General features: G+C 42.7%; 2 protein-coding genes across 4 annotated transcripts in view; both read right to left on the bottom strand.

Moving 5' to 3' along the window:
• Positions 1-1481, bottom strand: part of spag9b (sperm associated antigen 9b) — a 54563-nt gene extending 53082 nt beyond the window's left edge. For 2 of the 3 annotated variants that reach the window (XM_090212199.1, XM_036955661.2), the window contains exon 1: positions 820-1469. In XM_090212199.1, the coding sequence (XP_090068325.1) occupies positions 820-1119 (300 nt within the window). In that variant the 5' untranslated portion in view covers positions 1120-1469. Of the gene's footprint in view, positions 1-819 lie in introns of all 3 variants that reach the window. The other variant, XM_036955665.2, reaches the window with a different exon arrangement.
• A 1911-nt stretch (positions 1482-3392) lies between these two features.
• Positions 3393-24834, bottom strand: daglb (diacylglycerol lipase, beta). The gene is made up of 15 exons (XM_021575538.3): positions 24044-24834; positions 23399-23550; positions 21226-21400; positions 7277-7544; positions 7063-7185; positions 6834-6961; positions 6512-6638; positions 6331-6414; positions 6164-6241; positions 5975-6055; positions 5766-5893; positions 5583-5651; positions 5026-5098; positions 4642-4889; positions 3393-4520 (listed from the first exon to the last, which is right to left on the bottom strand). The coding sequence occupies exons 1-15, from the start codon at positions 24136-24138 to the stop codon at positions 4325-4327; spliced, it is 2025 nt and encodes a 674-aa protein (XP_021431213.1). The 5' UTR covers positions 24139-24834; the 3' UTR covers positions 3393-4324.
• Positions 24835-25194: the final 360 nt, after the last annotated feature.

Genomic DNA, 25194 nt, shown 5'->3' with positions numbered 1-25194 from the left:
CTTCCAATGACACTCCTGTTTTGGATTTGGATGGAATGATCAAATCTCATTTGGCAACTGCTCTTATGGTCGATCTGACTCTACCAAGTCAAGCAGACAAATGTTTTTAGCCAGAAAGCTGTACGGCTATGTTCAAACTATCTAGAGCAGTGACCTAAAGGGAGTCAGCCGCGACCCACCACTGGGTCCTGACCCATTATTTGAGAAACACTGACAGGTTTGGAATATACTGTCAGAGTAATTCCCTTTGGGTGTAGCTCCATTTGTATGCTGACTGATGCATGTCTGCAGGAGTTGGCATCCAGTTTGGACAGCAGGCATGAAATTAAGCAAGTTAGTCTCCAGAAAAAAAATGTGCATCCAAAACCACCCATGGAGAAAATTACTTAAGTAATGTCACCAGCCAAAATATTAGCAACAGTGTCAAATGAGTAATATGTAACCTTGTCATCAGCTGTTGCAACCAGATGACATATCCTGCTAGCTTCAGAATGCTATAGCTTTATAAGATTAGCCTGTGCAGTTTACCAACATTGACTTTCAGGGTTTAAAGCTAGCAAGCAATCTAGTCTATGCATAATTGTTTGCAAGTTCTCACAGGCAATAGGCCCTGCTATGTGCAAATTAACCCTATGGGAATAGTAGCTACATTATTGGGTACAGTCTGTGCTTGTTGTTGAACATTACTTGCGCTTGAACTGTCAAAGCTAGCTTGAGTGGCCTAGCAGTAGCAAGCAGTTTTTCGATCAGTTTCGTGGTCTGTCTGCGAAAGTTGTCTTACTCTCCCCCTTTCTTTGACAGTCGAGGACTCAAACCCACCTCTTCTGCAGATTTTCTGAGCGATTTCTCCCGTTCATACTGGGTAACAAGTTGTTCGTTGTCTTCTTTTAGGAGCTCCAACTCGACTTCGTGCTCCTGGTTCTCCGCGAACACCGCGTCCAAGTTCTCCAACACCGCGACGACGAGCGGCATTAGTTCTTTCACAACGTTCTCGTCGTACTGACCGATCAACCGTTCAAACTCCCGGTAAATGGAGCTCGCCAGACCCGACACCCGTTCGGACATCATCGCCGAACTACCAGAGTCGTCCTGGTAGAGTACTCCATCGTCCAACTCCATTTTCTTGCCTCCTTTTCTTCTAGCAAACTAAGGTTAGCAGGTTAGCCGAGGAAAAAGCTACTTGAGAAAGCCTGCCAGCAGCAACCTGCCTTATCCTTATTTGTGAAGCGAGACCAAATAGTGTCCCTTAAATATAGCTAACTGAGCTACCGTTAGCTACTTTCTTTATTTTAAAGAGAAAAACAAACGACGTTAAACAAGTTGCGACCCCTTTCTCCTATGGACGGTTGACTTATAAGGGGGGCTAAATAGAAAAGTCTCTACTTGGCTCCGGGTTTTCAGTTAGTTCTCCTCCCGACTTCCCAACAGATGAGCTTCTGTGTTCTTGTTGATGACTGGCCCGTCACAGTGACGTCACACGCCATAAGAGGGCTGGGAGGGATCTAGGGGAGAAAATGTACCGCTAATCCGTTTTAAGTGTTTTTCATTCAATAGCACTGTCCACATCAATATTGTTCATATCTCTAATTTGCCAACTTTGTTCAATGTGCCTCAGCACTGTACTGTTGCTTTAACTCAACAGGTAGTCTCTAAAAATAGCTTGGGGACTTTTCAAATGTTTAGTAAATAAGATACACTACCGATCAAACTTTTTAGGACACCTACTCACTCATTCAAGTTTTTTTTTTTTTTTTTTTACCATTTTCTACATTGTAGAATAATAGTGAAGACACTTAAACTATGAAATAACACATATGGAATCATGTAATAACCAAAAGTGTTAAACAAATCAAAATCTATTTTATATTTGAGATTCTTCAAATAGCCACCCTTTGCCTTGATGACAGCTTTGCACACTCTTGGCATTCTTAACCAGCTTCATGAGGTAGTCACCTGGAATGCAATTCAATTAACAGGTGTGCCTTCTTAAAAGTTAATTTGTGGAATTTCTTTCCTTAATGCGTTTGAGCCAATCAGTTGTGTTGTGACAAGGTAGGGGTGGTATACAGAAGATAGGGCTATTTGGTAAAAGACCAAGTCCATATTATGGCAAGAACAACTCAAATAAGCAACGAGAAACGACAGTCCATCATAACTTTAAGACATTAAGGTCAGTCAATACGGAAAATTAAGAACTTTGAAAGTTTCTTCAAGTGCAGTCGCAAAAACCATCAAGCGCAATGATGAAACTGGCTCTGATGAGGCCCGCCACAGGATTGGAAGACCCAGTTACCTTTGTTTTACCAGCCTCAGAAATTGCAGCCCAAATAAATGCTTCACTGAGTTCAAGTAACAAGCACATCTCAACATCAACTGTTCAGAGGAGACTGTGTGAATCAGTCCTTCATTTACCCCCCCTTTATTTAACTAGGCAAGTCAGTTAAGAACAAATTCTTATTTTCAATGATGGCCTAGGAACAGTGGATTAACTGCCTGTTCAGGGGCAGAACGACAGATTTGTACCTTGTCAGCTCAGGGATTTGAATTTGCAACCTTTCGGTTACTAGTCCAACGCTCTAACCACTAGGCTACTCTGTAGCCTCTTCATGGTTGAATTGCTGTAAAGAAACCACTACTAAAGGACACCAATTATAAAAAGAGACTTGCTTGGACCAAGAAACACAAGCAATGGACATTAGACCGGTGGAAATTTGTCCTTTGGTCTGATGATTCCAAATTTTAGATTTTTGGCTCTAACCGCTGTGTCTTTGTGAGACGCTGTGTGGGTGAAGATCTCTGTATGTGTATTTCCCACTGTAAAGCATGGAGGGGGAGGTGTTATGGTGCGGGGGTGCTTTGCTGGTGATACTGTCAGCATGGCTACCACAGCATTCTGCAGTGATACGCCATCCCATCTGGTTTGGGCTTAGTGGGACTATCATTTGTTTTTCAACAGGACAATGACCCAACAAACCTCCGGGCTGTGTAAGGGCTATTTGTCCAATGAGAGTGATGGTGTGCTGCATCAGATGACCTGTCCTCCACAAGAGAGAAGAAAAAGCAGACAAGAAGTGGTCAGCATATGTGGGAACTCCTTCAAAACTGTTGGAAAAGCATTCCAGGTGAAGCTGGTTGAGAGAATGCCAAGAGTGCAAAGCTGTCATCAAGGCAAAGGGTGGCTATTTGAAGAATATCGAATATAAAATATATTTAGATTTGTTTAACACTTTTTGGTTTCAACATGATTCCATATGTGTTATTCCATAGTGGTCTTCACTATTATTCTACAATGTGGAAAATAGTAAAAATAAAGAAAAACCCTTGAATGAGTAGGTGTGTACAAACTTTTGACTGGTAGTGTAAGTAAACCAGCCTCCAAATACAAAAATAACTGTAGTGACTAATGACAAGTTTATTTGTATGATAAGTCCATCATCACAAATACACGATTCAAGATGTAAACCATTACTTTGACTTTCATTTTTCAATATTGAATTACCTTATAAAGTATGTATATGGCATGTTAACAGAACATGTGTCATGAAACTGGAGTCATTTAGGCTACCACATATCACCTAGAAGTTGTTTTCATGCCAATTAACTCATTTGTTTCATACACTACTCATTTAGCATATATGGGGCAAAACAAACTGGTCAAGCATTGGGAGTATTGGTGAGACTTGTTGATCTGCAATGCATAGGGCCCTGATTTTTTGAGTAGGTAGAAATGTCCTCTTAAGACTGACTCATCTGATCTTAGATCTGTGGTCCAGGACAAATTCTACCTCAAGCAATTTTCTAAGTCTTAGACATTCCACACAAACAAAGCAGAGTTACATAATCAAAACATAATCTCAAAATCAGCAGCCTAAATAAAAAAAATATACAAAATAAAATAAAATCTGAATGTACACTTTTGGAATTACAGTAACACTGCAATCTAGGTATGTACACAGAGCACAATGGATGATAAGGACACAATGACAGTTCATGGAATTACTCAGAAGAAGATAGCAAAAACCAATGAAATGGCAACAAATGTTTACTACATAAATAAATAATCAAATGACAACACCCTTTCCAAAGGCCTAATGAGAAAGACGATCCTGCACAGTCCTTTAATCGAGAAGTCCAATTGTCTTGTCCCTTTGTATTCGCTGTTGAGTATCCTGGTCATGGAGTAGGGACAAAACAGGGACAGAAACTGGGGGACTTGAGATGGGGCGGGAAGAGATGAAACTAGAACCAAAGGACTGGGGACAGCCTTGCAACAGACAGTCAGGCTCGCCCTGTCCAGGTGTGTGTACGTGTGTAGCAGTGTGACTCAGATGACGTTGAGGTGGCTGTTGCTAAGCGACGAGGGGCAGAGGTTGAAGGGTCTGTCCTGTGTCATACTGTGGAGAGATCGGAGTACAGCATCAGGCATGTGGTCGGCGATCATCCTAGGACTGATGAGAACACTCCGGAATGCTGTCTCACTGGACCACTCCGCCCGGTAACGCACCTGGGAAAAACAGGACCTGGAGAAGCGATGAAGGAGGGAAGGAAGGGAAAGAAAAGGTAGAGGACAAAAACTTTGGTCAATGACAAAGGCAGACATGGGTGTAATGTATTTTGTGTGTGTGTTTGTGCCATACACACCTCCGCGATGGGCCGTCCTCTGTAATGTGCAGTATACGTCCCGGTAAATAAAGTGGCAGGTGGGCGCAGTGTACCGGCGAGTCCTCGGAAGCCAGGCTTTGATAGGATGAGGAGCCACGAATCAGCAGTGTCTCCTCCCCCAGGAGCGGCTGGCTAAGTTCCTCCTCCCGCCTGTCCATCTCAGTAGGGAAGTCATCAGGATCTCCCCCAAACAACTCATACCAACAGCCCTGGAGTAGGATACGGTACTGAGGGAGAGGGAAAAGGAGAGGGGGAGAGAGAGAAGTCATCAGAAATCATAAGGGTCCCTCTCCAAAGTTAGGATTCTGCCCAACTTATTTGATTCATTTACTCAATTTTGGATTTGAATTTTAATGTTCTCACCTTGGGCTTATTGCAATTAGAAACCATTTTTAATATTCTCCTTTTCAAGTCCTCCATGTTGGGATAACTCAACCTGAGAGAGATGGAAGTGGAGGAGAGAGGAAAAACGAATGAAATCTGTGCTTTCACCAAAACACAGAACAAGCACTTGAACTCTAACTCAGAGAGGAGAGCGAGAGGGAGAGAGAAAAGAGTGAGAGGGCGGGAGAGTTGCTCTCATTTTCTGTGTGCCTGTAATAAGGGGGCAGATCCTAAATATAGCGTCTCCATCGTTCAGAGTCAGGAATAGCCTCTACACCACAGCACTTTCACATTCAGACTCAGAAACCAGGACTTTCCACTTGAGTTGACACACTGACACATGAATAAAACAAGAGTTTCCGAATCCCTATCCTGGTCCACTGTGTGTACTAGTATAATAACGTGTAATACTGAGAAACTCATTAATAGAACACAGTTTGTTTCAGGGTAACCTTTTGTCTGAGATAAACATGGGAGTACAGAGCACATGACAGGAGGAGGGGGGCATCTCAGTCTAAAGTGGCTCCTCTCCTCACCTTGGCACCAAGTCCTTCCCCAACACAACAGACACCACAAAGTCTTTGGAATATTCCGCCAGGGCTTTACTGCAGAGGGAGCACAAAGGGAAATTAATCTCAATAATACTATGTACATTACACAAACTTAAATCCTCACTTGACATAATGCTAAGCATGAATTATTTGAATGTGTGTTGGTACCTCATGAGTCCCCCTGGTGGAGAGAAGGCGTAACACTGTAGGGTGGGGAAGGAGCTACGTAATAGAATGGCCAGGAGAGAGGCTGTACCCCCTCCAAGACTGTGGCCTGTGATGACTAGCTTGTACTCCTGAAAACACACACACAGTTAGGGCTTCTAAGGTTACAACGAATGTACTTTTTCAGAGAGAGGACAGGTAAGGAGACTTACAGGCGCGATGGTGAAAGCCTGGTTTAGAATGCCATCGTTGAGGAGTTTCTTATAGATGTAGCCGGCTGCCTGAGACATGCCCTGTGAAACACAGAGGTTACAGCTCCTGTCTACAAATAAAGAATGTTCTGATAGAAATACATAGACATGTAAATTCAATAGATGAAGTAATGTGATTATTCTATCCACCTTGTGAGCATAGCATGTTCCTGACACTCCCTCTACTGGGAGGTTCTCACAGTCTGCAGACAGGTCAGTCAGCAAATCCTACACAGAAATGTACATGAACGAGTGAGTGAGAGATAGAGATTGATCGATAGATAGATAAGTGGAACGGAGTGATGGAGGAGTCTCACCCGGAGTGACAGTGTTCCTCTGATAGCCACCAGTACTGCCTCTCTCTTATGGTCCAGAGCCACAAAGAATGGAATTTCATAGATCTGGAACACACAGGGTTACATTTCATCAGTAGAGAATTCAGTACTGGCCAAAGTTTGCAAACTAATGGGATTTGAGATTTGCCCTGAGTCGAAGTACCTGGTTGTGAAAACTAACGTAGATGAAGTCTCTGTACTGTAGGCCGGTGCTGTGGAGGATGGAGGAGAAATGGCAGCCCATGTTGTCTCCTCCGACAATGTCATACTCAGCAGACTGGGTCTTACAGCTGAAACACACAGAAGACGGGCATATAAGTATTTACAGTGCATATGTAGGAATGCTTGTGTTTATGTAGTTATGTAATACACTGGTGTCCACTCCTCTAGATATTTCTGTTAACAAAGTGGCCAAATGACTTTAACACCCCGGCTCAAAAATCGAGAAGGATGAGCACGTTAAATTAGAGGTGTAACAGTCTTACCAGTCCCCGCTGAGTTTGCAGGCTCCAGTGAGTGGGTTGGAGTAGACATACATGGGCCAGCCATACGCTGCTATAGCAAATTGCATACAGTGGGCTGCCTTCTCCAGCTCTGCCTCAAGATCCTCCGCCTGCAGAGCAAACACACACAAATTGTAATTGATTAATTTAATGGACGCACTGAATATTTTTGGATGGATTGACAGACTTATTGACCGACTCCAGTACTTACGATAGGTGATGAGGGGCTGTGAGGCAGGACTTCGTCTGGATCCCTACACTGCTCCTTCTTATCCTGCTCCTGATGTAGCAGAGCCAGACCCACTGCGATGTCACTGGGAACCAGGTCTGTATCCTAACACACAATGAAAACATGATTCGTTTTTAAAAAAGTATCACACTGACCAACAAGATGTACACAGACACACCCTGTTTCCCTTACTCACCGAGAAGAATCCGCTGACAAGCTGAGCTATGCTGGAGAAGGCAGCTCTGTGGCTCTCATCCTGAGGCAGGCAGCAGCAGAGCAGCCTTAGCCTGCTCTCCCACACCCTGACAGCCACGGAGCGGGCGGTGGACAGGAGCTGGGAGCCCTCACTGCTCTCTAGGTCCCTTACCCCTAGCTGCTCCTGGGATGGAGGCCCAGGAAGGCGGCTGCCCAGTGGGTCGAACACAAACAGCACTCCCACCCCTGTGGACAGCAGCAGGATCCAACTGCCAGGGAGGGAGAGGAATGTAAACACAATGTAAACTGCCAATGTACTGTATATTCAGGTAGGATGTAGGCCTATATGGGCGATACCTCACAAAACTAGAACAAAACAGGACCGTGGAGTTTTGGATTTTCAATAAATGTAATCTATAGAAGGGTCCTTTGGAGGAAGGATTGTTGACATACACTGAGTGTTCTTTCCATGACAAAGACTGACCAGGTGAATCCAGGTGAAAGCTATGCTTGTAGTCCATGCCCGGACAAATTGAGACTGTTCTGGAGGGCAAAAGGCCATGCACCTAAACATTAGGAAGTGTATTAGAGAGGCGCACAATTGGCTCAGCTTCGTCCGGTCTAGATGAAAGTTTGGCCGGGGTAGGCCGTCATTCTAAAAATAAAAAATAAAGAACAAATTTAACTGACTTGCCTAATTAAATAAAAGGTTAAATAAAAATAATATTTAGAGATGTCAAATTAATGGGCTGCTGCACAGTCACTATGGGAGCTCTTTCTCGGGTGCCAGGTTAAGTTGTGCATAAGGTACTTTTTTAAATCTCTAAATGGTTCAATTAGTAAGAAATCTAATTATTGAACAAATCTGTGAGTTTTCATTTGAATTATCTTGCCATATCTAATTAATGTATACAACGCTACTTTCCATGATGTGTTACTATACTGAACAAAAATTACAAACAACCATTTCAAATATTTTACTGAGTTACAGTTCATTTAAGGAAATCAAGTTCATTTAAATCAATTCATTAGGCCCTAATTTGTGGATTTCACATGACTGGGAATAAAGATATGCATCTGTTGGTCACAGACACCTTAAAAAAAAAGGTAGGGGCGTGGATCAGAAAACCAGTCAGTATCTGGTGTGACCACCGTTTGCCTCATGCAGCGCGACATCTCCTTCACATAGAGTTTATCAGGCTGTTGATTGTGGCCTGTGGAATGTTGTTCCACTCCTCCTCAATGGCTGTGAGAAGTTGCTGGATATTTGTGGAAACTGGAATACGCCGTCATACACGTCAATTCAGAGCATCCCAAACATGCTCAATGAGTGACATGTCTGGTGAGTATGCAGGCCACGGAAGAACAGACTTGTTCAGCTTAAAGGAATTGTGTACAGATCCTTCCAACATGGGGCCCGTGCATTATAATGCTGAAACATGAGGTGATGGCCGCGGATGAATGGCAAGACAATGGGCATTCGAACTGCCATCGATAAAACGCAATTGTGTTCGTTGTACATAGCTTATACCTGCCTATACCATAACCCCATCGCCACCATGGGTCACTCTGTTCACAACCTTTGACATCAGCAAAGCGCTCGCCCCCACACGACACAATACATGTGGTCTGCGGTTGTGAGGTCGGTTGGACGTACTGCCAAATTCTCAAAAACAACATTGGATGCAGTTTATGGTAGAGAAATTAACATTACACTCCTGCAGTCAGCATGCCAATTGCACGATTAATCAAAACTGGAGACATTGTGGCATTGTGTTGTGTGACAAAACTGCACATTTTAAAGTGATCTTTTATTGTCCCCAGCAGTAGGTGCACCTGTGTAATGTTCATGCTGTTTAATCAGCTCATTGATATGCCACACCTGTCAGGTAGATGGATTATCTTGCAAAGGAGAAATGCTCACTAACAGGGATATAAACATTTTTTGTGCACAATATTTGAGAGAAATACACTTTTTTGTTTGTATGGAAAATGTCAGGGATCTTTTATTTCAGCTCATGAAACATGGGACCAACACTTTACATGATGCGTTGATATTTTTGTTCAGTGTAAACCAAACGTTACACCAAACGCTACACCAAACGTTTGCCTGTTCTATTGATTTCAGAGTGATATTGATGGAAGTGATTTTTTTTAAATGTAAGTTACACCAAAAATGATCCTCTAACCAGTGACGTACAAATTATTCCCAGATTCTGTGTTTTTTTTTTAGCTGTGTTAGTTAACAGGATGTGCAACCTCATATCCCCCCTCTCACACAATTGATTTAAAAGTGATCATCGATAGGATTAATTGACAACAGTGTTGTGTTTCCCTTTCTGTTTTGGTGACCCCGTATCCAGAGGTGGAATTTATTTAATTAACTAGGCAAGTCAGTTAAGAACAAATTCTTATTTACAATGACGGCCTAGGAACAGTGGGTTAACTGCCTTGTTCAAGAGCAGAACGACAGATTTTAACCTTGTCAGCTTGGGGATTCAATCTAGCAACCTTTCGGTTACTGGCCCAACGCTCAAACCAAAAGTAGAAAGAGTACCCAATTGTCATACTTGAGTAAAAGTAAAGATAGCTTAATAAAAAAATTACTCAAGTAAAAGTGAAAGTCACCCAGTAAAATACTACTTCAGTAAAAGTCTGAAAGTATTTGGTTTTAAATATACTTAAGTACCAAAAGTAAATGTAATTGCTAAAATATACTTAAAGTAAAAGTATATATAACTTCCAATTCCCTATATTAAGCAAACCTGACGGCACCATTTTCTTATTTTTTAATGTACGGAGAGCTAGGGGCACAACACAATTTACAAACGAAGCATTTGCGTTCAGTGAGTCCACCAGATCAGAGGCAGTAGGGATGACCAGTGATGTTCTCTGTTTAGTGAGTCCTCCAGATCAGAGGCAGTAGGGATGACCAGTGATGTTCTCTTTTTAGTGAGTCCTCCAGATCAGAGGCAGTAGGGATGACCAGTGATGTTCTCTGTTTAGTGAGTCCACCAGATCAGAGGCAGTAGGGATGACCAGTGATGTTCTCTGTTTAGTGAGTCCACCAGATCAGAGGCAGTAGGGATGACCAGTGATGTTCTCTGTTCAGTGAGTCCACCAGATCAGAGGCAGTAGGGATGACCAGTGATGTTCTCTGTTTAGTGAGTCCACCAGATCAGAGGCAGTAGGGATGACCAGTGATGTTCTCTGTTTAGTGAGTCCACCAGATCAGAGGCAGTAGGGATGACCAGTGATGTTCTCTGTTTAGTGAGTCCACCAGATCAGAGGCAGTAGGGATGACCAGTGATGTTCTCTGTTTAGTGAGTCCACCAGATCAGAGGCAGTAGGGATGACCAGTGATGTTCTCTGTTTAGTGAGTCCACCAGATCAGAGGCAGTAGGGATGACCAGTGATGTTCTCTGTTTAGTGAGTCCACCAGATCAGAGGCAGTAGGGATGACCAGTGATGTTCTCTGTTTAGTGAGTCCACCAGATCAGAGGCAGTAGGGATGACCAGTGATGTTCTCTGTTTAGTGAGTCCACCAGATCAGAGGCAGTAGGGATGACCAGTGATGTTCTCTGTTTAGTGAGTCCTCCAGATCAGAGGCAGTAGGGATGACCAGGGATGTTCTCTGTTTAGTGAGTCCTCCAGATCAGAGGCAGTAGGGATGACCAGTGATGTTCTCTGTTTAGTGAGTCCTCCAGATCAGAGGCAGTAGGGATGACCAGGGATGTTCTCTGTTTAGTGAGTCCTCCAGATCAGAGGCAGTAGGGATGACCAGTGATGTTCTCTGTTTAGTGAGTCCACCAGATCAGAGGCAGTAGGGATGACCAGTGATGTTCTCTGTTCAGTGAGTCCACCAGATCAGAGGCAGTAGGGATGACCAGTGATGTTCTCTGTTTAGTGAGTCCTCCAGATCAGAGGCAGTAGGGATGACCAGTGATGTTCTCTGTTTAGTGAGTCCACCAGATCAGAGGCAGTAGGGATGACCAGTGATGTTCTCTGTTTAGTGAGTCCTCCAGATCAGAGGCAGTAGGGATGACCAGTGATGTTCTCTGTTTAGTGAGTCCTCCAGATCAGAGGCAGTAGGGATGACCAGTGATGTTCTCTGTTTAGTGAGTCCTCCAGATCAGAGGCAGTAGGGATGACCAGGGATGTTCTCTGTTTAGTGAGTCCTCCAGATCAGAGGCAGTAGGGATGACCAGTGATGTTCTCTGTTTAGTGAGTCCACCAGATCAGAGGCAGTAGGGATGACCAGTGATGTTCTCTGTTTAGTGAGTCCACCAGATCAGAGGCAGTAGGGATGACCAGTGATGTTCTCTGTTTAGTGAGTCCACCAGATCAGAGGCAGTAGGGATGACCAGTGATGTTCTCTGTTCAGTGAGTCCACCAGATCAGAGGCAGTAGGGATGACCAGTGATGTTCTCTGTTTAGTGAGTCCTCCAGATCAGAGGCAGTAGGGATGACCAGTGATGTTCTCTGTTTAGTGAGTCCACCAGATCAGAGGCAGTAGGGATGACCAGTGATGTTCTCTGTTTAGTGAGTCCTCCAGATCAGAGGCAGTAGGGATGACCAGTGATGTTCTCTGTTTAGTGAGTCCACCAGATCAGAGGCAGTAGGGATGACCAGTGATGTTCGTAGGGATGACCAGTGATGTTCTCTGTTTAGTGAGTCCACCAGATCAGAGGCAGTAGGGATGACCAGTGATGTTCTCTGTTTAGTGAGTCCTCCAGATCAGAGGCAGTAGGGATGACCAGTGATGTTCTCTGTTTAGTGAGTCCTCCAGATCAGAGGCAGTAGGGATGACCAGTGATGTTCTCTGTTTAGTGAGTCCTCCAGATCAGAGGCAGTAGGGATGACCAGTGATGTTCTCTGTTTAGTGAGTCCTCCAGATCAGAGGCAGTAGGGATGACCAGTGATGTTCTCTGTTTAGTGAGTCCTCCAGATCAGAGGCAGTAGGGATGACCAGTGATGTTCTCTGTTTAGTGAGTCCTCCAGATCAGAGGCAGTAGGGATGACCAGTGATGTTCTCTGTTTAGTGAGTCCTCCAGATCAGAGGCAGTAGGGATGACCAGTGATGTTCTCTGTTTAGTGAGTCCACCAGATCAGAGGCAGTAGGGATGACCAGTGATGTTCTCTGTTTAGTGAGTCCTCCAGATCAAAGGCAGTAGGGATGACCAGTGATGTTCTCTGTTTAGTGAGTCCACCAGATCAGAGGCAGTAGGGATGACCAGTGATGTTCTCTGTTTAGTGAGTCCACCAGATCAGAGGCAGTAGGGATGACCAGTGATGTTCTCTGTTTAGTGAGTCCTCCAGATCAGAGGCAGTAGGGATGACCAGTGATGTTCTCTGTTTAGTGAGTCCACCAGATCAGAGGCAGTAGGGATGACCAGTGATGTTCTCTGTTTAGTGAGTCCTCCAGATCAGAGGCAGTAGGGATGACCAGTGATGTTCTCTGTTTAGTGAGTCCACCAGATCAGAGGCAGTAGGGATGACCAGTGATGTTCTCTGTTTAGTGAGTCCTCCAGATCAGAGGCAGTAGGGATGACCAGTGATGTTCTCTGTTTAGTGAGTCCACCAGATCAGAGGCAGTAGGGATGACCAGTGATGTTCTCTGTTTAGTGAGTCCTCCAGATCAGAGGCAGTAGGGATGACCAGTGATGTTCTCTGTTTAGTGAGTCCACCAGATCAGAGGCAGTAGGGATGACCAGTGATGTTCTCTGTTTAGTGAGTCCACCAGATCAGAGGCAGTAGGGATGACCAGTGATGTTCTCTGTTTAGTGAGTCCACCAGATCAGAGGCAGTAGGGATGACCAGTGATGTTCTCTTGATAAGTGTGTGAATTGAACCATTTTCCTGTCCTGCTAGCCACTCAAAATGTAACAAGAACTTTTGGGTGTCAGGGAAATTGTATGGAGTAAAAAGTTTATTATTTTCTTTTAGAATGTATTGAAGTAAAAGTTGTAAAAAATATAAATAGTAAAGTAAAGTACAGATACCCAAAAAAAACTACTTAAGTAGTACTTTAAAGTATTTTTACACCACTGCCCGTATCAAAATGCAACATTTCAAAATGTAACTGTTCTGCAGGTTGTCCTCTCACTAGTGATGTATTTTTCGTATGTTTTATTCGTCGTGGTAGTTTCAACAGCGCATCCCCCCTAATTGATGAGTGATTTTTGCCATTTGTCAAAACAAAATGGATTGTGTCCAGTTTATATGCTGCTCGTTAGAAAAAAATACAAGCAATATGATTACATGTGTAGATAGAATACTTTAGGTTTTCAATATAGCACAAACTCTTTCTGAATATCATTTATTGATTTGGACACTAAAACTGTGTTTTGACATTGGCCTATTATCAATATGTCTTGTTAACAGGAAGCAGCAAAAGCATAATTTTCAACTTAAGTTTCAGGAATATAAATAGAACTTTCAACATACATTTCCAATGGTATTGTACTTAATCTGGTAAAAACTGCTGAATGAGTAAAAACGTCCTGTGATCGATTTATTTTTATGATATATCATTAAAAAAAAAAAAATTGCCAAAACAGGTTTTTCCCTGCCTAAAATATTTGGGGTTTGTATCTTAAAGCATTATTGAGAAATAATGAATTTAATTTACCCAGGCCTCCTTAAGACATAATAGCATAATGTTTCATCTGTATGTGCTACAGAGCAAAAATGTGTCATGAAGCTTTAACGCTTGCTCTGTAATATGAGTAGTATTTTGATTTTGATTTTAAAAAATGAATATTGAAGAATATTCCATTCTTAGATTGGCACATTTTTAAATATATTGTTTAACATAACATACTCTACAGGCATATCAAAGTTCCAGAGTGGGATCTCTACTAGAGGTAGAGTTATGATCCAATTTCTAAACCAATTTTAAGCCAATTTGTTTATTTTTTTAAAAGTTAAAATAAACAAATAAATAACTTCGGGAGTGGATCAGCTTTACAATTGCGGATAGATTGTTGCTTCCATCAATGTAATTGTCCGCATCAATTCCAATGCCCCATATATTTTTGGGGTAAATATATACACTACCGTATACTTAGAAATGTCCTCTTTTTGAAAGAACAGCACATTTTATGTCCATTAAAATAACATCAAATGAATTTGAAATACAGTGTAGACATTGTTTATGTTGTAAATTACTATTGTAGCTTGAAACGGCTGATTTTTGAAAATGGAATATCTACATAGGGGTACAGAGGCCCATTATCAGCAACCATCACTCCTGTGTTCCAACGGCACATTGAGTTAGCTAATTCAAGTTGATAATTTTAAAAGGCCGATTGATAATTAGAAAACCCTTTTGCAATTATGTTAGCACAGCTGAAAACTGCTGATTAAAGAAACAATAAAACTGTCCTTCTTTAGACTAGTTGAGTAACTGGAGCGTCAGCATTTCTGGGTTCGATTACAGGCTCAAAATGGCCAGAAACAAAGAACGTTTCTTCTGAAACTTGTCAGTCTATTCTTGTTCTGAGAAATGAAGGCTATTGCATGCAAGAAATTGCCAAGAAACTGAAGATCTAGTACAACGCTGTGACCTACTCCCTTCACAGAACAGTGCAAACTGGCTCTAACCAGAATAGAAAGAGTGGGAGGCCCCGGTGCACAACTGAGCAAGAGGACAAGTTCATTAGTGTGTCTAGTTTGAGAAACAGCCGCCTCACAAGTCCTCAACTGGCAGCTTCATTAAATTGTACCCGCAAAACACCAGACTTCATTTTGCTCCTGCCTTCCTATAGGCAGAAACTCAAACAGGATGTAGCCGGGATAAGGACTATTCAACGCTGGTCTGACCAATCGGAATCCACACTTCAAGATTGTTTTGATCAAGCGGACTGGGACATGTTCCGGGTAGCTTCAGAGAATAATATCGACATATACACCGATTCGGTGGGTGAGTTTATAAGGAAGTTCACAGGAGATGTTGTACCCACTGACAATTACAACCTACCTTAACCAGAAATTGTGGATATTCGGCAGCATACGGGCAAAATTGAAAGCGTGAACCACCGCATTTAACCATTGAAAAGTGACTGGGAATATGGATAATACAGAACAGCGTAGTTATTCCCTCCGCAAGGCAATCAAACAAGCAAAATGTCAGTATAGAGGCAAAGTGGAGTCGCAATTCAACGGCTCAGACACAAGACATGTGTGGCAGGGTCTACAGAAAATTACGGACACGACGTCTTGCTCCCAGACAAACTAAGCACCTTCTTTGCCCGCTTTGAGGATAATATAGTGCCACCGACGCAGCCCGCTACCAAGGACTGTGGGCTGTCCTAGTCCGTGGCCGACGTAAGACATTTAAACGTGTTAAACCGTCGCAAGGCCGCCCCCAGGTGGTGAGGGTAGGAAACATCTCCACTTCGCTGATCCTCAACACTGGGGCCCCACAAGGGTGCACGCTCAGCCCCCTCCTGTACTCCCTGTTCACCCATGACTTACCAACAACGACGAGAAAGCCTTCAGGGAGGTGGCGAGGGCCCTCAGAGTGTGGTGTCAGGAAAACAACCTCTCACTCAACGTCAACAAAACAAAGGAGATGATCATGGACTTCAGGAAACAGCAGAGGGAGCAGCCCCCTATCTACATCAACGGGACAGTAGTGGAGAAGGTGAAAAGTTCCTCGGCGTAAACACCACAGACAAACTGAAATGGTTCACCGACACAGACAGTGTGGTGAAGAAGGCGCAACAGCTGAGCGCGCAACAGCTGAGCACCCACCCTTGTGGGGCCCCAGTGTTGAGGATCAGCAAAGTGAAGATGTTGTTTCCTACCATCATAGGGCGGCGCACAGGTTTGGCCGGGGTAGACCATCATTGTCAATGAGAATTTGTTCTTAACTGACTTGCCAAGTTAAAGGTTAAATCATTTTTTATTTTTTATAATTCAACCTCAGTAGGCTGAAGAAATTTGGCTTGTCACTTAACTTCTTTCTTGGTGACGGGGCAGTATTTTCACATCCGGATGAAATGCATGCCCAAATTCAACTCCCTTCTACTTATCCCCAGAAGATAAGATATGCATATTATTAGTAGATTTGGATAGAAAACACTCAAGTTTGAATCATGTCTGTGAGTATTACAGAACTTATTTAGCAGGCAAAACCCCAAGGACAAACCATTCAGATGTTTTTTGTTTTTTGAGGTCACTCTTTTCAAATGGGTTCTCATTGGGAATCCAGATTTCTAAAGGGACCTTCTTGCAGTTCCTATCGCTTCCACTGGATGTCAACAGTCTTTAGAAATTGGTTGAGGTTATTCCTTTGTGTAATGAAGAAGTATGGCCATCTTGAACTAGGGTCACTTGAAGTGTACTGTTAGATAGAGGCGCATGACCAGAAAGCATGCTTCAGTTTGTTTTCTTCCTGTATTGAACACAGATCATCCAGTCTTCAATTGTATCGATTATTTATGTTAAAAAGTACCTAAAGTTGTATTACAAAAGTAGTTTGAAAGGTTTTGGCAAAGTTTACAGGTAACTTTTGAGATATTTTGTAGTCACGTTGCTCAAGTTGGAACCGGTGTTTTTTTTTTTTTTTTTTTTTTTTAAATGGACATTTTGGATATATATCGACGAAATTAATCGAACAAAAGGGTCATTTGTGATGTTTATGGGACATATTGGAGTGTCAACAAAAGAAGATCGTCAAAGGTAAGGCATGAATTTTTATTTCTGCGTTTTGTGTCGCACCTGCAGGGTTGAAATATGCTTTCTCTCTTGTTTACGGAAGTGCTATCCTCAGATAATAGCATCGTTTCCTTCCTCCGAAAAGCCTTTTTGAAATCTGACATATTGGCTTGATTCACAACAAGTGTAGCTTTAATTTGCTATCTTGCATGTGTGATTTAATGAAAGTTACATTTTTATAGTAATTTATTTGAATTTGGCACTCTGCATTTTCCCTGGCTTTTCAACCTCCCAGAGAGGTTAAAACCCTCAAACTTATACAGATGCCCAATTGAGAGCATGTCAGGCTGTATCACCGACTGGTACGGCAACTTCAACAACCACAACCGCAGGGCTCTCCAGAGGGTGGTGTGGTCTGCAGAGCGCATCACCGGGAGCAAATTACCTGCCCTCCAGGACACCTACAGCACCCAATGTCACAGGAAGTCCAAAAAGATCATTAAGGACAACCACCCGAACCACTGCCTGTTCACCCCGCTACCATACAGAAGGCGAGGTCAGTCCAGGTGCATCAAAGATGGGACCGAGAGGCTGAAAAAAAGCTTCCATCCATTGAGACTGTTAAACAGCCACCACTAACACAGAGAGGCCTAGATAGACTTGAAATCATTGACCACTTTAATAACGTTAACATACAGTTGAAGTCAGAAGTTTACATACACCTTAACCAAATACAAATACATCAGTATTTCACAATTCCTGACATTTAATCCTAGTACAAATTCCATGTCTTAGGTCAGTTAGGATCACCACTTTATTTTAAGAATGTGAAATGTCAGAATAATAAGATAATTTATTTCAGCTTTTATTTCTTTCATCACATTCCCAGTGGGTCAGACATTTAAATATACTTAATTAGTATTTGGTAGCATTGCCTTTAAATTGTTTATCTTTGGTCAAACATTTTGGGTAGCTTTCCTCCTGACAGAGCTGGCCCATTCCTCCTGACAGAGCTGGTGTAACTGAGTCAGGTTTGTTGGCTTGCTCGCACATGCTTTTTCAGTTCTGCCCATACATTTTCCGTGGTATTGAGGTCAGGGCTATGTGATGACCACTCCAATACCTTGACTTTGTTGTCCTTTTCGCCACAACTTTGGAAGTATGCTTGGGGTCATTGTCCATTTGAAAGACCCATTTGCAACCAAGCTTTAACTTCCTGACTGACGTCTTGAGATGTTGCTTCAATATATCCACAATTTTCCTACCCCATGATGCCATCTATTTTGTGAAGTGCACCAGTCCCTCCTGCAGCAAAGCACCCACCCAACATGATGCTGCCACCCCCGTGCTTCACGGTTGGGATGGTGTTCTTCAGCTTGCAGGCCTCCCCCCTTTTCCTCCAAACATAACGATGGGCTTTACAGCCAAACAGATCTATTTTTGTTTCATCAGACCAGAGGACATCTCTCCAAAAAGTACAATCTTTGTCCCCATGTGCAGTTGCAAACCATAGTCTGGCTTTTTTATGGACGTTTTGGAGCAGTGGCTTCTTCCTTGCAGAGTGGCCTTTCAGGTTATTTCGATATAGGACTCGTTTTACTGTGGATATATATACTTTTGAACCTGTTTCTTCCAGCATCTTCACAAGGGCCTTTGCTGTTTGCACTTTTCACACCAAAGTACCTTCATCTCTAGGAGACAGAATGTGTCGCCTTTCTGAGCGGTATGACGATTGCGTGGTCCCATGGAGTTTATACTTGCATACTATTGTGTGTACAAATGAACGTGCTCCCTTCAGGCGTTTGGAAATTGCCTCCAAGGAGGAACAAGTCTTGAAGGTCTACAATGTTTTTCCTGAGGTCTTTGCTGATTTCTTTAGATTTTCCCATGATGTCAAGCAAAGAGGCACTGAGTTTGAAGGTAGGCCTTGAAATACATCCACAGGTACACCTACAATTTACTCAAATTATGTCAATTAGCCTATCAGAAGCTTCTAAAGCCATACCATAATTTTCTGGAATTTTCCAAGCTGTTTAAAGGCACAGTCATCTTAGTGTATGTACACTTCTGACCCACTGGAATTGTGATACAGTGAATTATAAGTGAAATAATCTGTCTGTAAACAATTGTTGGAAAAATTACTTGTGTCATGCAAAGCAGATGTCCTAACTGACATCCCAAAACTATAGTTAGTTAAAAATAAATTTGTGGAGTGGTTGAAAAATGAGTTTTAATGACTCCAACCTAAGTGTATGTAAACTTCCGACTTCAACTATCTTGCATTTCTCATCTCATATGTATATACTGTATTTTATACCATCTACTGCATCTTGCCTATGCTGTTCAGTCATTGGCTCATCCATACATGTATAAACTCAGCAAAAAAAGAAACATCCTCTGTCAACTGCGTTTATTTTCAGCAAACTTAACATGTGTAAATATTTAAATGAACATAAGACTCAACAACTGAGCCAAACTGAACAAGTTCCAAGGACATGTGAGTGACAGAAATTGAATGTGTTCCTGAACAAAGTGGGGGTCAAAATCAAAAGTATCAGTCAGTATTTGGTGTGGCCACCAGCTGCATTAAGTACTGCAGTGCATCTCCTCCTCATGTACTGCACCAGATTTTCCAGGTCTTGCTGTGAGATGTTACCCCACTCTACCACCAAGATTTCTGGGAGGAATGGCCTAGCCCTCAATCTCCGATCCAACAGGTCCCAGACGTGCTCAATGGGATTGAGATCCGGCTCTTTGCTGGCCATGGCAGAACACTGACATTCCTGTCTTGCAGGAAATCAGGCACAGAACGAGCAGTATGGCTGGTGGCATTTTCATGCTGGATGGTTATGTCAGGATGAGCCTGCAGGAAGGGTACCACATGAGGGAGGAAGATGTCTTCCCTGTAACGCACAGCGTGGAGATTGCCTGCAATGACAACAAGCTCAGCCCGATGATGCTGTGACACACCGCCCCAGACCATGACGGATCCTCCCCCTTAAAAAAAATAATAATAAGTAAAAATCGATCCTGCTCCAGAGTACAGGCCTCGGTGTAATGTTCATTCCTTCGACAATAAACGCAAATACGACAATCCACACTGGTGAGACAAAACCGCGACTTGTCAGTGAAGAGCACTTTTTGCCAGTCCTGTCTGGTCCAGTGACGATGGATTTGTGCCCATAGGCGATGTTGTTGCCAGTGATGTCTGGTGAGAACCTGCCTTACAACAGGCCTACAAGCCCTCAGTCCAGCCTCTCTCAGCCTATTGCAAACAGTCTGAGCACTGATGAGGGATTGTGCGTTCCTGGTGTAACTCAGGCAGTTGTTGTTGCCATCCTGTACCTGTCCCGCAGGTGTGATGTTCGAATGTACCGATCCTGTGCAGGTGTTGTTACACGTAGTCTGCCACTGCGAGGACGATCAGCTGTCCTTCCTGTCTCCCTGTAGCGCTGTCTTAGGCATCTCACAGTACAGACATTGCAATTTATTGCCCTGGCTACATCTGCAGTCCTCATGCCTCCTTGCAGCATGCCTAAGTCACGTACACGCAGATGAGCAGGGACCCTGGGCATCTTTCTTTTGGTGCTTTTCAGAGTCGGAGCATGGGAAACAGTGTTTAAATCCTTTACAATGAAGATCTGTGAAGATATTTGGATTTTTACAAATTATCTTTGAAAGACAGGGTCCTGAAAATGGGGCGTTTCTTTTTTTGCTGAGTTTATGTTAATATTCTTATTCCATTCTTTAGATGTATGTATTGGGTTGTTGTTGTGGAATTGTTAGATTACTTGTTAGATATTGCTTCCCTGTCGGAACTAGAAGCACAAGCATTTCGCAACACTCGCAATAAGATCTGTTAACCATGTATTGGTGACCAATGAAAATATGATTTGATACATGTAAAAGGAGGGCTGTGATTGCCTACTATACAAATGTCTCTGTATAAAAACGGGCCATAAAAACTAGCAGAAATCGCACTTTGATATGCTCGTAGAGTATATTATGTTCAACAATATGAAATGTCAAAAATGGTATATTTTCAATATTTATGTTTAGATTTTTCAATATCCATATATTAATGTAAGGACATTGTTATTTAAATAAAAATATTTCTCATAATACAGAGAAAGTGGTAAAGCTTCATATGACACCAATTTTCTTTGTAGCACATACAGATGAAACATTATGGGGTCAAAAAAGGTCCCTTCTATGGATTAAATTTCATGAAAATCCCCAAAATCATACCACAGTATACGTACAGGAAAAAACATTCTTCCCACCCACCTGGCGACCACTGCAGCAATGACGGCCCCCACCTCAGCAGGCTCACAGCCCCGGCTGTCATCAGACACCCAGATGGCCCCCAGGATGGCCCAGATCAGCTCAGGGATGTACAGCATCGCCCGCACATACACCAGCACCGGGATGGAGCGTCGCGGGCCCGGGTTAGTGATGGTCCCTGGGGAAACAAAGACAATCAGAGATGTTGACAACGTAAAACTCTGAGTCATGGTGAAGAGGAGGATTATGTCATATGTTATGATAACCAGACCTGTTTATTGCACTGAATGTGGTAAAAAGTGGTAAAAAAAACTTTAAAAAAAACTAGAATATATATCACACAAATTCTAAACCCAGTGTATAATACAGTAAATTCATGTAAATTCCTTTCATCATGTTCTTCAAAGGGGGGGACACTCTTGACCCAAACTGCTACAGACCTATATCTATCCTACCATGCCTTTCTAAGGTCTTCGAAAGCCAAGTCAACAAACAGATTACCGACCATTTTGAATCTCACCATACCTTCTCTGCTATGCAATCTGGTTTCAGAGCTGGTCATGGGTGCACCTCAGCCACGCTCAAGGTCCTAAACGATATCTTAACCGCCATCGATAAGAAACATTACTGTGCAGCCGTATTCATTGATCTGGCCAAGGCTTTCGACTCTGTCAATCACCACATCCTCATCGGCAGACTCAACAGCCTTGGTTTCTCAAATGATTGCCTCGCCTGGTTCACCAACTACTTCTCTGATAGAGTTCAGTGTGTCAAATCGGAGGGTCTGTTGTCCGGACCTCTGGCAGTCTCTATGGGGGTGCCACAGGGTTCAATTCTTGGACCGACTCTCTTCTCTGTATACATCAATGAGGTCGCTCTTGCTGCTGGTGAGTCTCTGATCCACCTCTACGCAGACGACACCATTCTGTATACTTCCGGCCCTTCTTTGGACACTGTGTTAACAACCCTCCAGGCAAGCTTCAATGCCATACAACTCTCCTTCCGTGGCCTCCAATTGCTCTTAAATACAAGTAAAACTAAATGCATGCTCTTCAACCGATCGCTACCTGCACCTACCCGCCTGTCCAACATCACTACTCTGGACGGCTCTGACTTAGAATACGTGGACAACTACAAATACTTAGGTGTCTGGTTAGACTGTAAACTCTCCTTCCAGACCCATATCAAACATCTCCAATCCAAAGTTAAATCTAGAATTGGCTTCCTATTTCGCAACAAAGCATCCTTCACTCATGCTGCCAAACATACCCTTGTAAAACTGACCATCCTACCAATCCTCGACTTTGGCGATGTCATTTACAAAATAGCCTCCAATACCCTACTCAACAAATTGGATGCAGTCTATCACAGTGCAATCCGTTTTGTCACCAAAGCCCCATATACTACCCACCATTGCGACCTGTACGCTCTCGTTGGCTGGCCCTCGCTTCATACTCGTCGCCAAACCCACTGGCTCCATGTCATCTACAAGACCCTGCTAGGTAAAGTCCCCCCTTATCTCAGCTCGCTGGTCACCATAGCATTTCCCACCTGTAGCACACGCTCCAGCAGGTATATCTCTCTAGTCACCCCCAAAACCAATTCTTTCTTTGGCCGCCTCTCTTTCCAGTTCTCTGCTGCCAATGACTGGAACGAACTACAAAAATCTCTGAAACTGGAAACACTTATCTCCCTCACTAGCTTTAAGCACCAACTGTCAGAGCAGCTCACAGATTACTGCACCTGTACATAGCCCACCTATAATTTAGCCCTATCAACTACCTCTTTCCCAACTGTATTTAATTTATTTTGCTCCTTTGCACCCCATTATTTTTATTTCTACTTTGCACATTCTTCCATTGCAAAACTACCATTCCAGTGTTTTACTTGCTATATTGTATTTACCTTGCCACCAAGGCCTTTTTTGCCTTTACCTCCCTTCTCACCTCATTTGCTCACATTGTATATAGACTTGTTTATACTTTATTATTGACTGTATGTTTGTTTTACTCCATGTGTAACTCTGTGTTGTTGTATCTGTCGAACTGCTTTGCTTTATCTTGGCCAAGTCGCAATTGTAAATGAGAACTTGTTCTCAACTTGCCTACCTGGTTAAATAAAGGTGAAATAAAAAAATAAATAAAATGTCATAACAGTAAAAGTGTGCAAGGTTCACCTTGAGCGCTGACGTAGACGATGGCACATAAAGACAGGATGATGAAAGCCAACAGGACCAGTAAAACCACCAGGTAGCTGTGTAGAACTCTTCCACCTGAACAGTCAAACTTCCCCTTATGGAGAGTGTACAGAGCCAGCGTCCAGATCCACCTGTAGGGCAGTGAAGAGATACAGCATGATTGATTAGATTTTTTTTTAGAGATCATTAAAACACATCAAAGCAATACCAGGGGTGTAATCATTAGTCCAAACACTTGCAAAACAGAACAAGTTTCTATTGGACAAATTCCGTTGGTACCCTCCCGTTTCTCTCCTTTTGCTTTTGTTTAACGTTTTGCAACATATTCGGCATAATGAATACACCCCAATAGAGGTCAGTGCAGCAACCTTTACCAGGTTGTGGGTTGGGCACAGCAGGGAGGATAGCGTTGTGTTTTTCATGCTTGTATAATAAATCAAAGTGAAATACAAACAATGAGAGAATACAACAAGGTGCTACTGACTGTGGGATCTATGTAGCTACGACTACTGACAGCTACGTTTACAGTTGTCATTTACTGCATGTGGTATGATATGACAAAGTTTTGCATCATCCCTCCCTTTGCTTTGAATATCGTTCCATTAATATGTTGAGTTCACTTACCATAGAACCCTGACGAACAGCTCAAAAGAGCCGGAAAAGACCAGGTCGTCGCTTGCGATGCCCCATCGCCGACCAAACGCTATCATTCCAGGCATGACAAATAGCTACACTACAATCACTGTCAGGAACGAGATAAATAACGTTACCTAGCTAGCTAACTTGACAACGTTCTGATTTGTTATCTTTCGGAGAAGCAATACTACTTTTTTAAGATGGCCATTTCGCAACACCTACGATCGGGAAATTACGGTTATTGATGTAAAAGGGAAGGTCGTTACTTTGTTGCCATTTGCTTTCGTCGAATTTAGGCTAACGCGCTTTGCTAGCTATTAGCTAGAACCTCTTGGCTAGCTAGCATGTCCCCTCAATAAGAGCCCGTGTATAGCTAAATGACCGCACACTTGTTCACAATCTAATTGTAATGTCACGGATTTGTAAAAATAAATAAAAAATAAAGCTAGATTATTTTGCTTCGTTGAATTCGATTTGCTACGTTAGCTAGCAAGGAGTGGGCTAACGATTCCATTGTTATTGCGCACAATCTTCACCGGTCATTTAATTCCTGGAAGCCATCGTCAACAACATTGGTTTACATATTTATCTGAAGAAAAACTCCCCAAAATAATGAATATAGGTAGCAGGCTGCCAGTACAGAAGCAAACAAAGCTGCTCGAAATGTTGTTTTCTTCTAGTGATTGTGTCTATTAAAAAAATCCTGTCGAACGACGTGCTGTGAAAATAAAGTTCCGCTTCTCGTTTCGTTATCAGTTGCTTCCACTGTTTTGTGGTCTAGGCCAAGACAATTAAAAATACTTGATTGTAACATTACTATTGTTTAAAAAATATATATATAATATAGACTCAGATCATTGAATATGTTGATTAATCCCATGTTGATTAATCCCTGTATGTGGAAAAATTCCAATCTGTTTTTTCGCCTGCATATACACCAGCACCGGGATGGAGCGCTGGGCCCGGATTATTGATGGTCTTGGCCAGGTCGCAGTTGTAAATGAGAACTTGTTCTCAACTAACCTACCTGGTTAAATAAAAGGTGGATGGCAGGAAGCTTGGCCCCAGTGACGAAATGAAGACAATCAGATATGAGTTACATGTTGACGATGTAAAACTCTTTAAATGCATGGTGAAGA

The sequence above is a fragment of the Oncorhynchus mykiss genome, chromosome 20 (genome assembly GCF_057628025.1).
Source record: "Oncorhynchus mykiss isolate SJ-2025 chromosome 20, ASM5762802v1, whole genome shotgun sequence".
Lineage (NCBI taxonomy): Eukaryota > Metazoa > Chordata > Actinopteri > Salmoniformes > Salmonidae > Oncorhynchus > Oncorhynchus mykiss.
Note: the sequence above shows the minus strand (reverse complement) of the source record. Positions and strands in the feature narration are given on the sequence as shown.

Excerpts from the sequence above, each read along its gene's own strand:
- daglb (XM_021575538.3), bottom strand. The coding sequence starts at position 24,138 with ATGCCTGGAATGATAGCGTTTGGTCGGCGATGGGGCATCGCAAGCGAC. Across the intron at positions 7,545-21,225 it reads ATTGCTGCAGTGGTCGCCAG|TTGGATCCTGCTGCTGTCCA; the intron begins GTGGGTGGGAAG and ends CCTCCCTGGCAG. Across the intron at positions 7,186-7,276 it reads TTGTCAGCGGATTCTTCTCG|GATACAGACCTGGTTCCCAG; the intron begins GTGAGTAAGGGA and ends ATTGTGTGTTAG.